This window comes from Protopterus annectens, chromosome 11.part0, assembly GCF_019279795.1.
Source record: "Protopterus annectens isolate FY-2018-M chromosome 11.part0, PAN1.0, whole genome shotgun sequence".
Lineage (NCBI taxonomy): Eukaryota > Metazoa > Chordata > Ceratodontiformes > Protopteridae > Protopterus > Protopterus annectens.
Window position 1 is genome coordinate 85,742,165 of NC_056745.1, and position 13,766 is coordinate 85,755,930.

The window sequence follows — 13,766 nt, forward strand, 5'->3', positions numbered from 1 at the left end:
TTCAAAATTTTCATAATTTCAGGAGCTGGCCGACCGGCACTTGCGAACTGCTTCTGCTTCGGGCACCGCGCGGCAAGAAAGACTGAAGAAAATGGCGTCGGCTGGTTCCTTTATACCCCTGTCGCACTGACGTCAGGGAAGATGCAACGACAACCGACGCCGGACCTAGACTTTGGAATTCGGCCGACCGAGGACCCGCCTGACGGCAGGAGAACCCATCTGTTATGACTGCAGCTGTATGCACGATGAACATCTTTCCTTTTCCTTTATTACAGAGAAATTAGACACTGGCAGCTGATCTGAGGTCTTAAGTTTTTTTAGGAAATAAAATCCTGGCTAGCTTCATAAAATCCTTAGAAGACGTATGGGAAAGGAAGGTGTAGAGTGCCCACCTAGCTCAGGCTGTGAAGACATGATAGACAGCCAAAGTTTTAATGACTGTCCTACATTGGGAAGGCAGACTTTGATAGAAGACTTTGGAAGTGGGTAGCCAGGACCTCCATCATGGCTCTGCAGATGTCCACACAGAGGAGATACCATCTTCATCTTCTGTGGACAAAATAGAGACAGATACAAGCCTGCAGAAACACATTCTGATCAAAACAGAAATGGATTTGGCTCGAGAGAACACACCATTATCCTAGTGTTCAGCAGCTTCTGGAGGGGCAACATCACAGACTTCAGTAAAAGCAGGCATCAGAGTTAGAATAGGTGCTGCAAAACCAGCTCACTTGAACCAGTGCTCGGGCCAAGGGTGGCCGTCAGAATGTGACCAACTGCTGCTGGCTTCCTGGTATTTCTTCTTATGAAGGTGCCTCTCTGTTAACTCACATTTCTTTGTGGGATATCCATGGAAGACCTGTCTGATGTTCTGGGACTTCAGCTTTCTTTTGCTGAGACAGTCTTGGAGAGACTATTCCCTGCATCATCATCATCATATTAAATAGGGCCCAGTGAGGACAACAGGTGATGGCATGTTCCAACCTCAAAAAGGAAAAAAAAAATACTGATTGTGAAAGCGTTTGTGAAATTTGCTTGCCATCATGTCATATAATTTTGTCCCCCAGGTAAGCTGCTTTATTAGTATATCAAGAAAACACAATAAAATCAAACAGCATCCACTTAATGCATATGAATCTTTGTCAGTTCATCTTTTAATACTAAAAAGAAAAATGTGACAGCAGTTAGATGATCTTGGTTAAACAAGAGGCACAACCTAGAGCCAGAGCTTACATTTGCCAACCATGGGATTTATTCTTTGCCCCTATCACTCATGTACTTTAAGTGCTCATTCTACCGCCCATTTTAAAATAAAGCACCCAGTCATTATATCGGTATTTTAGAAACCCTCCTGTTCTGCCACTTCCTCATAACAGTTCCCCCAAATTCCACCACTTCTGATGGAACTTGCTTGGAATAAGCTTTCCCTTGTTAACTTCTTCAGGCCTGTTATTACTTGAAAACTGTCATCAACAGTTGTTTCTTATGGAGTATTCCATCTTCTAGCTATCCCTTTTTTTTTGCTACTATTAACACCACTGCTGCTATTGCCTTCATGTGCATTCCTACACTGACCCCAACTAAACAATTTAGTTTGAAGCTTGTGTTAATTCCGAGTTACATCCTAAAATAATTTGCATCAGCTCCCACAGCTCCCCTTAAAGGGTTCAAGTTTTTTACAATTCCAGAATATGTGGTCCCAGTTTCCAACATCTCCAAGCAGTTCGTGTTAACATTTGGAAACATCCTGTATAATCTCCCTGGAGAGTAAAAATATTTGTCAAAACACTTTCGGCCAAAAATTCTAAACCTCCTAACCTGGTGGCTACCCTGATCACCTGACCTCTCTTTCTCCACTTTTCCTGCATTATCGCCTTACCTACCTTTTCTTGCCAGGTAATTCATAATGTACTTGTATTTTCTATTATTTTTATCACTCTCCGTTTTGAAGTAGTATCCTAGATTCCTACTGGAAGCGGGAAGAGTTATGTGCCATTTGGTATTCATATTTTAGTCCACCATTTTACCTGGATGTTCCTACTTTTCAAGGGCCTTTGTTCCTGTTTTAAATGTCTGCAGGTTGAGAGGTATTGTGTCAGACTCGATGTTAAGAGCAACAGAATACCCTGGGTCCGCAATGTTATCAGAGAATGACAATTGTTAGGGAGGCAGCTTGGAAAACCCACAAAAAAAAAAAAAAACTGGGTCCCATAACATTTATAAAACTATATACATCAAGTGCCAATCTGTGATCCAGCAGGCAAGTAAAGACTATTTCAGAACTGCGATGTGTTTATTATTTGCTTGTGCATTTGTTTGTTGACTTGCATTCTAGACTGATCCAAAAGGACCCATTTCATTTATTACCTGATCACAAAGAGCAATACTGTTACAAAATATAAATAGTGGAACAGTTTACAATTGTAGAAGGACCTATATTATATTGTACATACACATGATATGGTTACAAAGAATATGCAGACAGCATTTATGCATTTTGTGAATAGCACATGAGAAAGGTTACAAGGTAAGCAGTAATTTCAAAATGCTCACTCTCTTAGTGAACTTAATATGTATATAGTAACACAATTGTGAAGAACTTTAACAAACAATATTATAGCAGGTTCTCGTGAAAACAATTTTTTTTTATAATGCAACAGTCAGCAATGTAACTAGTACAGTGTATTGCCAAACCAGTGGCATTACTTGTAAATAGAAGCCTTTCAGAAAGCCATGCTCTAGATCGCTGGAAGCTTGCTAAAATGAATCCACTCTTTCACGGACGTGAACTTAAAAAAGTAGAAAACTACAGGCCTATAAACAGTCTTGAATCCACTGATAAAGGTGAGTGAAAGGGCTGTACATCTTTAATTCGGGGACTTCCTGACTACTAATAGCCTCAACATTCAACCAACATGGCAACAGGAGAGGTCATCACCCTTAAACAACTCTTGTGCGCTAGCTGACATCATAATCACTTGCCATTTTAGATTACTTCGGACATTGGTGGTAGTCTACTTAACACCGAAAGTGTGATAAGAGACCTTGGGACAGTGGGTATTCTCTCCTTTGATAATCACATCGCCACAGTGTTTAGGAAATCCTTCTAAGTGGCACATCTCATCAGAAAAGGTTTCTAACCCAGAAAAAAAAAAGAAGTCATTGTTCCCCTCTATTCATCACTCAGACCCATTATAGAGTACAACGCCCCTTTTGGTATATAGCTCACAAGACATCTACAACAACTGGAAAGGCCACAGAAATACCTCACAAAGAGAATTACTGGCCTCAAACAGATGCCCTACGCAGACAGTCTCAAACTCCAGCTTTCCTCCATCGCATATCGCCTACTCAGAGGCGATCTCTGCCTAACATACAAAGCTATGTCAAAACCAGAGCTGATGGACATGCTCCACTTAAAGAAATCCCAATCCTTCCGAGCTACACGCTTGTAGGGACTTAAACCTTGTCACCATAATACACAGAACATGCTGGAGGGATAGATTCCTGTCCCAGAGACTTCCCATACTCTGGAACAGACTACCTATGTCAAACAGAGCTCCTCATTAGCACTCTTCAAGAAAAATCTTGATGATTGGATGGGAAATAGGAAATTCACCCCGGGATCACTTCTGTGGCTCTGCTCGACAGGGGCACAGGAAAATAATTTTCTTGTGTGGCGAAAGCCAGGGTACCTTTTTGGCTAGGCTTAAATAGGCCCTAGGGCCAATAGCCTAGTACCTACCTATGAATTCTGGGACCATTTTTCATTCCATCTAACCCGAATTGGCGTTTACAAATCTTACTGACTAGCCAGAGTCTGCTACGTTTCTCAGATCTTGCTTCCCTCAAGTTGGACGTAAATCACGTTTTATCAATACTGCTCTCTTCCTCTCTCTCATTCTTTACATCGATTTGGTATACTGCTTCGTATTCAACATTTCTCACCCTTCTACGGAGAACTTTTCTCAACTTCAGTCCCATTTTATTCTGTCACCCCCTCCTGGAAAAGTTATTTGCATGTCACACCAATTCCTCATAAAAAGAAGGTATGTACTCACCATAATGTTCCATCTGTATTATCTGCTTCAGTCTTCATCAAACTCGTGGGTTTCTGCTCCGAGCTAGGAAACATCTCGGCCATCAGCAAGCTTTGGATCCAAAGCTAGAGCTCCTCCCACCCTACCCATAGTATATAGCTCCACTCAGACACCTTGGATCAAGTGTGCTGCAATATTTTCAAAAAAATAAATTACATTCCAGAAGGTAACGGAGCAAGAAAGTTGCTCAGAGGAACAAATGTTCCCAGTATAACCAATCAGGTCCTTCAGAAATAAGGAAGGGAGGAGTGATGAAGACAAGCAGACAACAAAGATGGAACATTATGGTGAGCACATAACTTCTTTATCTGATGTTGTCTATTCAGTCTTCATCATACCTGTGGGACAGAGTCCCCAGCTACACAAGTTTGGGTGGCCTTATGGAAGGATATTCCGGAGCACTGCAGAACCAAAAGCAGCCCTGTTACTAGATATGCAGTCAAGTTTGTAATGCGAAATGAAAGTGTGGGAGTTCGACCATGATGCAGCGGCACAACTATCTTCTAAAGAAACCCAGGACCAGAACGACTGGGAATTGGCAATACAACTCACGGAATGAGCTCTGACTGGTTTTAGTAAGGGAACATTATTCAAAGAATACATATGAATGACAAAGTTTGTTAGCCAACAAGCAATAGTAGTTTTAACAGCTTTCCCTTTTCAGGAATTGGAGAAAGCTACAAACAACTGATTAGACTTTCTAAAAGGTTTTGTCCTATCCAGACAGAATCACAATAGTCTATGGATGTCCAAAAGATGCAACATATACTCACCCTTATTTTGAAAGTTTGGAAAAAATACAGGGAGATTAATAGTATTGCCCGATGGAACCTTTGGTAGAAAGAAGGATTAGTATGTAAAGTAACTCTGTCGTTATGGAAAATAAAATAAGGAGGTTTGGAAGGAAGCGCATGAAGTTCAGCAACCTTCTTGGCTGAAGTAATGGCCACCAGAAAGGCTGTTTTCCAGGACAATAATTTCAATTCAGCCTTAGCAACTGGTTCAAAGGGGGTTAAGGTCAAGGCTTGAAGAACTAACATAAGATCCCATGGAGGAGTAGGATCTTTGATAAAAGGTTGAAGAAGGAAAGTAACCTTGAGAAAGACTTTGCAACGTCTCAAAGAAGTCAAAGATGCATCATTCTCTCTGATGTGAAAATTAGAAATGGCTGCTAACTGAACTTGGACGGTAGAGAAACTGGCGCCCGAATGAAAAAGACCAGACAGAAAACCCAAACTGTTGAAATGGGCGCCATAAGCAGATCAATGCGACGCTGTTTTGCCCAGACAGAAAGCGTTTTCCACTTGCTTTTATAAATTTTTCAGTTAGAAGACTTGTGAGAAGAAATGATAATCTTCCGGACAGGGGAAGAAAGCCTGCATTGTCTAGCCATCATTGGAATGGGAGAAACCATGCAGTTAGATGCAAACTGTGAAGATCTGGGTGAATTTGCCCTGAAGGACGAGACAGAAGTTCCAGAATGGTGCCAGGGTCCACGGAGGGGAAATTTTGATGAGACCAAAGGAAGGTAAACCAAAGTTGTCAAGGCTAAAAAGGGGCAATGAGAATCACTTTGCTCTTTAACATGTGTGCCTTCTGAAGAAATTTGGGAATTAGGGGGACAGGAGGAAAAGCATAATGTAGACCGTGAGGCCATGCATGGACTAGAGCATCTCTTGGTGACTGTCCCTGTGAAGGAATCAGGGCAACGTACCTGCTGCACTTTTCGAAAGGGGTGGCAAAAAGGTCACAGCAGGGTTGAACCCATCAGAGACAACTCATGAAGCACCAGAAGTACCCTGATGAACCTGTCCGCCAATATGCTGTGCTCCCCTGGAATGTGCATTGCAGCTACAAAGCGGCTGATAGAGAAAGCCCATTGCCACATTCTCATTGCTTCTCGACGAAGGGGGTAGGACTTGATTCCACCTTGTTTTTTTGAGATACCACACAGACGTTGTCAGTCTGAATTGCAACTGCCCTCAGAGGAAGAAGGGAGTGAAGAGCTTGCAACACTAAATGCACTGCCCTCCTCTCTAGGATGCTGATATGCAGATTGGTATCCTGGAGAGTCCATGTGCCTTGGACTGTCCATCCCAGGTAATGCCCCCCCAGCTGTGAGGCGTCCATGGTCAACATGGCAACGAGGGTAAAAAGAATGAAAGGTCGACCCTGAGATACTTCTGGATCATGAAGCCACCACAAAAGAGAATTCCTGCACACCCTAGACAGTTTCATGGGATGATTGAGGGGCTGATGCAGAAGGAACCACTGGACAATGGCCACTGGAGGAGAACTTTCATATGTAAACGAGCTGTTAGTAGTAAGGTAATTATTGCAGCCACAGAACCCAGTGCCCTGAGAACAAGACTTGCTGTAGGGACTGGTACAGCTAGCATCTATGGTGACGTGTTGCAGAAACAGAATCCTGTCTGCTGGAAGAAAGACCAGGGTTTTGGTTACGTCCAAGCAGGCCCCCATAAAATCCGTCATTTGCACAGGTTGCAATTGCAACTTCTGAAGGTTTGCGGTGATCCCTAAGGTAGGGGCTAGTTGTAAGAGAAAATCCCTGGCTTGGATCAGTAAATGCCTGGATGGTGAGACTAGCAGCCAGTCATCCAGGTATGGAAACATGTGGAATTTGTGCAGTCTGAGGTGAGCTACAACCACTGCCATACATTTGGTGAACACCCTGGGGGCTGTGGTGAGACAAAATGGAAGCATGCAGAACTGGTAGTGACTAGCTCCCTGCCTGAAGAGGAGATACCTTCTGGAACGTCTGTTCATTTTGATGTGATAGTACATATCTTTCAGGTTTATCAAGCACATCCAGTAGTCCTTCTGTAAAAAAAGGAAAGGATGGACTGAACCACGACCATCCTGAACTTTGTGTGTTTCACTGATTTATTCGGGTAAGTCATGTCCAGTATGGGCCTGAGGTCCCCTGTTTTCTTTGGAACTAAAAAGAATTGGAAGCAAATCCTTCATCCGTGGTGGTCTGAGGAGACTTCCTGGATGACACTTTTTGGAGCAACTTTGCAATTTCCAAAGTTGCTGCCTCCCTCTGACTGGGTGGGACATCAGGGAGGTGTTTAGGCTTGGGGGGGGGGTTTAAAAAGGGAATGGAATAACCTCTGGAAACAACACCTTGCACCCATCAGTCGTTCATGATGGCTAACCAGGCATCTAGGTGCAAGGAGCATCTTCCCCAGACTGCCTCCTGAGAGGGACAGTTGTACAACACCTCAGGGATGCTGCAAGGATTACTCTGAGGGAGAATCCCGAGATCCCTGATTCAGCAGACCCCCTCTGTCCCAGGGGCTGCATCTACCATGGAATTATTCCCCCTCTGCCCCTGGGTGAAAAAAATCTCCCCGAGCATCCTGGAAAGAATCCTGGGATTTTCTAAACCACAACTTCTTTCCCTGGCACGGATTCCTGGAGTAGAATCTTTGAAAAGTAGAGAAGCAGATTCCGATGGCAGACAGGGTCTTTCAGTCTCTCTCTCTGCAGAACAGTGTGTCACATTATAGTCGGTCCAAAAAGAGAGGAACTGTCAAAGAGGCCATTGACAAGACATGCCTAAAAGGGTTCCACGAAGTCACAAAGCCGCATCCAAGCATTGCGCCGAATAGCAATGCCGGAACTGGCTGCCCTAGCGATGCCCTCAACTGTGTGAGAAATCAACCTCATAGACATGTTGGAAATGGACTGCAGAGTGGCCAAACTCTAGGTAAAGGAAGTCTGATCCTCGGGCGCCATAGACCTTAAGTAAGTGCCACTGTAGCCTGGTAAAATGGGCAAGGTAATTTAACACTCTGAGGGCAAAGGTGGAAAAAGTGTAGACCCTTTTTCTGAATCTGTCCATATACCTAGACTCCCTGATGGGGGGAAGTCAGTAGAGCTTTCCTGTGCAAGCTCGTTCTTGGAGGCTGCCGCCGCCACCACCATGGTGTCTACTGGAATGCCCTTTGCCTCGTGAAATGTCTATCTTTGGGGGGCACTAAGGGTCTTGTCTGCTCTTTTCGGGATAGATTCTGCAGCGTCTGGTTCCTTCCATGCCTGTAGAGATACCAGGTCCATGAGGGGATCTTGTGGGGGGGTACCCAGGATGCAGATGGGCCAGTCCTGAAGGCCTCCAAGAGCACAGACTCATCCGGGGTGGGATTTGGGGCCAACCAACCACCTCTCTGTTGAAGAATTTCTAATGAGTCTCTAAATGAGACATCAGGTGGAGATCTGAAAAATCCCTCCTCTTCATCAAAGTCGGTGTTCGTCGTGAGAGATTCCTTCAGGGATTCTAGGTGCCTCCATTTGCACCTTCTCTTCCAAGTAAACTCCTTGGTGGGGTGCTCTAGGGAGGTGTCAGAGGAGGTCTGGGCTTCACTATGTGGAAGAGATTGGAGGCCCTATGAAACCGGCTGTCCCAGTGGCAGAAGAAAGGTCTCCGACACGCAGCCCAAGATGGGAAGGGGTGGATCCAAAACGGTAGATGCCGGAGGTCTCCTAGGGATGGAAAGGATCCTTCACTACCACCTTGAAGGCAGGACGACTGCTGGAGTCTCGAGGAAGATTGCTCTGTCCTGATGGATCATGAGCAGGTCACCCCCATTCACCAACAGTCCTCCACTCTGAGGGGGTAGTCGGCACCGAGGAACTGAGGGGAAGTGACAACTCCAAAAACTTTGGAGTGAAGTCATCCCCCCGTACTGGATGTCAAGGCTTATGCTCAGAGACGTGCTCGGCCCCGACAGTCCGAACCGAGCGAGTCAAGGAAGCAGTCAGACTCTAAGCAGACAGAACTATCAGGGCCAACAGACCAGCACCAGGGACCAAAAGGTCCAGAAGCTCTAAAGTGGTAGGTTGGATCGGAGATGGAGAGATAATCCTACAGGGAGAGGATCTGCTCGCAGATCCCACAGGAGATGGAGCTGGGAGGACCACCATCTGGATCTGTGTACGGAGAAACTTCCTCAATCTGTTATCTCGTTCTTCAACAGGCCCCGAGAGCACCTGATGGATGAGGACATAGAGGAGGGTCTGGAATGGTGCCTGGGTGAAACAACCCTTGGGGACAGTCTAGGTGCAAACGGCTCCAGCCCCAAAGGTGGGGCAGGGTCTATATTATATCTTCAAAGAGGCATTCCATCGAACGCCTCTTCATCGACCCTTAAATAGCAAAAGCAGAAAACACAGAACATTCACATCAGCGATTTCTTTCCCTGGGAAAGAAATTGCTTGCCCTCAAAACAAAACATCACTACAAACAAAGTAGGGGGCTTTGCTCCCTACACCCCTTCTTACTAAATATACCAACTCTGAGATCGCACTACAGTGGGGAAAATGGCAAACTAACACTGCTGATCAAGCTATTTCTTTCCCAGGGAAAGAAATCACTGATGTGAAAGTTTGGCGCTTTCTCTGTTTAAGGATCGATGAAGAGGCATTCGATGGAAAGCTCTTCAAGGATATAATATAGACCCCCAGGGGCATGGGGCGGAGAGAGACCAGTATTGGAATTGGGGAACTGTGCTCTGGTGGTCACAGGGCCTTCTTAGGAGGCTTTGACTCTAAAGACACGGAGGAGTCCAGGGACCATTTCTTAAGAGCCCCTGAAGCAGAAACAAGGGCAGGAGAAGGAGGAGGGATAAGACTCCTAAGCACAAGCTTATTACATCTACCTGCAAGGGCCCGAGGGAGAAAGGCAATCTACTTGAAGGTGGGCAGGACCTAAACAGTAAGCACACTCCCTGTGGGCATTGGATACAGGGATCTTATGCCCACAAGAAGTGCATTTTTATAAAACCCACTGGTTTGTCGGATTTCTCTAACATAGTAAGGAAGAAAAAGGAGGAGAGAAGAAAGCCGCAACAACCACGTGCAGAAAGATACAACACACTACAAATCTTAACAACTAACTAAGCTAACTTGATAACTTTTTTACTTATTTTTTTTTTTTACAGTTAGAATAAGGGTAGGGAGAAAAAAGGTAAGGAAAGAATAGGAAAGTTTAGTCACTTACAACCCAAAACTACACTTGCAGAGGAGCTCTAACCGATCATGATGCTTTACCTGAGCAAGCCAAACAAAATCTGGGGTATTTGAGAGGAGCTAGGCAGTATGGGTAGGGTGGCAGGAGCACTAGCTTCGAATCCTTAGCTTGCTGACGGCCAACGTGGCTCCGAGCTTGAAACAGAGATTCACAGGTCTGATGAAGACTGAACAGACAACATCAGATCCTCTACTTTCAAATTAAATGAGCTGTTTATTATTCCAGTTGGGGCAATTTCAAACCTCCACTGAACATATATTTTTTAGCCATCTTCTATACTATATTCCTTAAGTTCCTCACATATTGCTTAACCCCACCTTTCCTGGTATATTTTCTTTGAAGCATTTGCCCAATTTCTCCTGTTCCAATAAGATGGACTTCCATTTGGTGCAATGACCATTATTCTGTACAAGATGCATCTTTTACTGTAATGCTTTGGAGCATTCCTGAAGATTGGGGATTGCCAGTCCCCCTTAATCTGGTAGTAAGATCACTTTTTTATCATTGTATCTAGGGTACTCCGAATCCATATAATACACACAACAGTTCTCCTCACCCTTTTCCAGACGTCTTTGCATGGGTCATATACCATTGCCTGGGAAATAAATTACTTGAGCTACTACGTGCCTCTTGGTGGCCTGAATTCTTTGGTACAAATCTAAGGGAAGTACGGTCCACTTCTAAATCATATTTTTTTTCCTTTACTTGAGCCCAATATTCCCTCACTAAGGCTTGTTTCTAATCCCGCTAACTAAATTCCTAAATATATAAATTCTGTGGTATCCTCAGAGATAATGGGTACTCATGCAAGAGCTCCGTAGATGGATTAAATTTCACGCCCAGCACTTTTGTCTTTAGTGGTTTTGTTTAGTAAGTACTGAGATCTAGTGTTCCTTATGCCTGAAAAACTCCTACACATGCAAAAAGTACACAAGAATGTCCTCAGAGAGGTACTTATGACCACTTTGGAAGCCAGGTCAAACTGACAGACTGACTACACTTAACTATATGCACCAATTTTCTTACAACTGTGGCAAAAAGAACTCAAGGGAGTATGGACAAATTACGTCACATGTCTGCAGACAGCCAGGTGGGAGGATGTCTGTCTGGTTTGATTGGAGAAAGGTGCTAAGCTCTGGAAGCTGGTCCGGGCAACAGGCTTTCATAGCAGAAGTCCTAAATGGAAAGACTACTGTTAACAATATACCATATAATGACCATCTACAGTTACAAGAAATATCATCACACAACTATAGCATGTTTCAAATAAAAATCATTGCCATAAATAATTCATAATGAACGAGACAGGAAGCAGTGAGAAATGACCTGTCCTGAGCAAGGATGGAGAACAGCATGCCTTTCATTACAGTAAAATAAAATCAGCCATATTTTAGACAGCGTCCAGCTTTTAATACTTGGAAAACATGTAACATAAGTTGAGAAAACCATGTCACATATACTATGTGCTAGGACACTTATGAAGGCTGCAGTGGTGGCAAATGCTCCTGAAGAATGTGACTTGATCTGGCCACCTGGAGTCCTACAGCAGCAAAGCAAAAGTTGATGCTCATGGCTATCTGCTTTTTTCCCTTTTTTCTGTGAACTAGAAAGAAACAAAAAGAAGCTGAATGGAATGAATCAAGGAGAGCTAAGAGATCATAATACATACAAACGATGGGTTTGTTGTTAGTACTATACTCCTTATGGAAGACTGTGTAAGGCTCCATGTCAAGGCTTCATATTTTTGTAAAAGTACTGGTTAAGAAAGGGCATTTTCCAGGAAGAGAAAGTACAGTTGTGTACACTTCCCATAAATGTAGATGTTTGAGTGTATTCACTGTTGCAGTCATTACATTTGGGTAATCTGCTGGCCGATTGCCCTCAGTTGGCTTGAATAACAAAGTCTTGGGTCCTGCATCGATTGTGGTCTCCTCTTCCATGACGTCAGGTCGTCAAGGGTATAAAACATGCAGCCGATGCCATTTTAATCAGTTTTTCTTGCCCCTTAAACTATTACAAAAATGCCATCAACCATGAAAGAAGGGATCATCCAAGCACAGGAGGAAGGCAACTATCAAGAGAGTTATCCCTTACAGACTAGCTCATAATGGCAAAGATTTCATATAACATCAAGAACCATTATTCACAAATCTGGGATACGACTTTGCCAAGAAAGACAAGCCATATCTCCAATATGTAATGAATAAATAAAACAAATTACACTCATCAGTTTTAAGTTTTAGCATAAAACAGGCTAAAGAGCAATTATAACCAGGACTGCTGACTAGACAAGGTGCAGGTCAGTGGAAAATACCAAAGAACCAAGCCAAAATGAATACCTGTGAAACGCTTATTACCAACAGATGACATTATTGATCACACTAAAGCTGTGCAATGAATCTATATAAAAAAATTAACATTCTCCGGCTTGACTCATGTTGCTAAAGGAGGAAAAACAATACAAGAAAGGATTAAGAAAAAGACAACGGTGGCCATTCTGGGTGAAGTACACCGCTTCAATAATCTGCCAGGATAAGAACACTTCAGTCAGTGATGTACGTTTAAATAATGATAGTGTGACATATAAAGAAGAAACCCAAGACAAGATCTTGGGAGTTTCTCAATGCTAAAAGTATACTGACGTTAAAGTCAAATACCTTCACATTACAGATGGTCTGACCTCTATGGTTTCGGTGCTCACAGTTTGCAATGACCTGCTCAACTTTGTTCCTGTCAAAAAAGTCAAGCTGCAAGGGCTCAGGAACCTCCTGGCTAAAATCCACAGAATCCAAGATGCTGAGAATCTTTCGACGAACTATGAAAGAGATGAAAAAATAATTGTTCATATATTGATTTGGGAACCAGCTTCTGATAGTCTCATATAAGCTATTTATCACTTCATACTATTACTGTCCTTTCTGACTTTCAACAACTTAAAAATCACTGAACTCGTACAGATTACAGGAAAAATAATATGGTGTGTAAAAGATTAGTTTCTAAAACAGACAACTATGCATGACTAGAATTTAGAAAAGTTCAGCCAAGAAAATCTTATTTTCAAAGTCAAAACATAAGCACTTTCACTCAGCCCCATGATGCTAAGGAACAAAGCTCTGACTGTGACCCAGATGACTGCAGACTGATCAGTGGTACAGGCACTGGAAGAGCCAGTTAGGGGAAACAGACAGTCAGGAACTGACACTAGCTCACCCATCCCAGGGGGAAGATCGCAGTCTGGCCTGCTGAACAGCCAATACCTACAGGACTGGAAGGAACACGGTGTGCGGTTTATGGGCTGGGGACATGTTGCTTGGTGCTGCCACACAAAGTTTGTGCAAGTAGGTTTCAACTGGCTGTACACAAAAGCAACACTACCAACAAGGGAAGCCGCTACAAACTCATGTGTCTGCAAGCAATTTTTTCAGACACTGGGGCTGGGGGGGGGGGTTACAGCTCTAAGAAAATATTTTAATGGCTGCCTGGATCATGGCATCTGTGACCACCTCTTACCCCACATGAAAACAAGCCAAATGACATCAAAGGGCTGAAGGCTGGTAAGCAGCGGGGAGTAAAAAGCACCTAGAAAAAAAAAAGCAAGCTTTTTGAAAATAAGT

General features: G+C 43.6%; 1 protein-coding gene across 1 annotated transcript in view; it reads right to left on the minus strand.

Annotated features, from left to right (window-relative positions):
- Positions 1–13,766, minus strand: part of NUP205 (nucleoporin 205) — a 1,199,422-nt gene that overhangs the window by 488,055 nt on the left and 697,601 nt on the right. Inside the window, 1 exon segment of the mRNA XM_044087173.1 lies at positions 12,795–12,967. Within this exon segment, the coding sequence (XP_043943108.1) occupies positions 12,795–12,967 (173 nt within the window).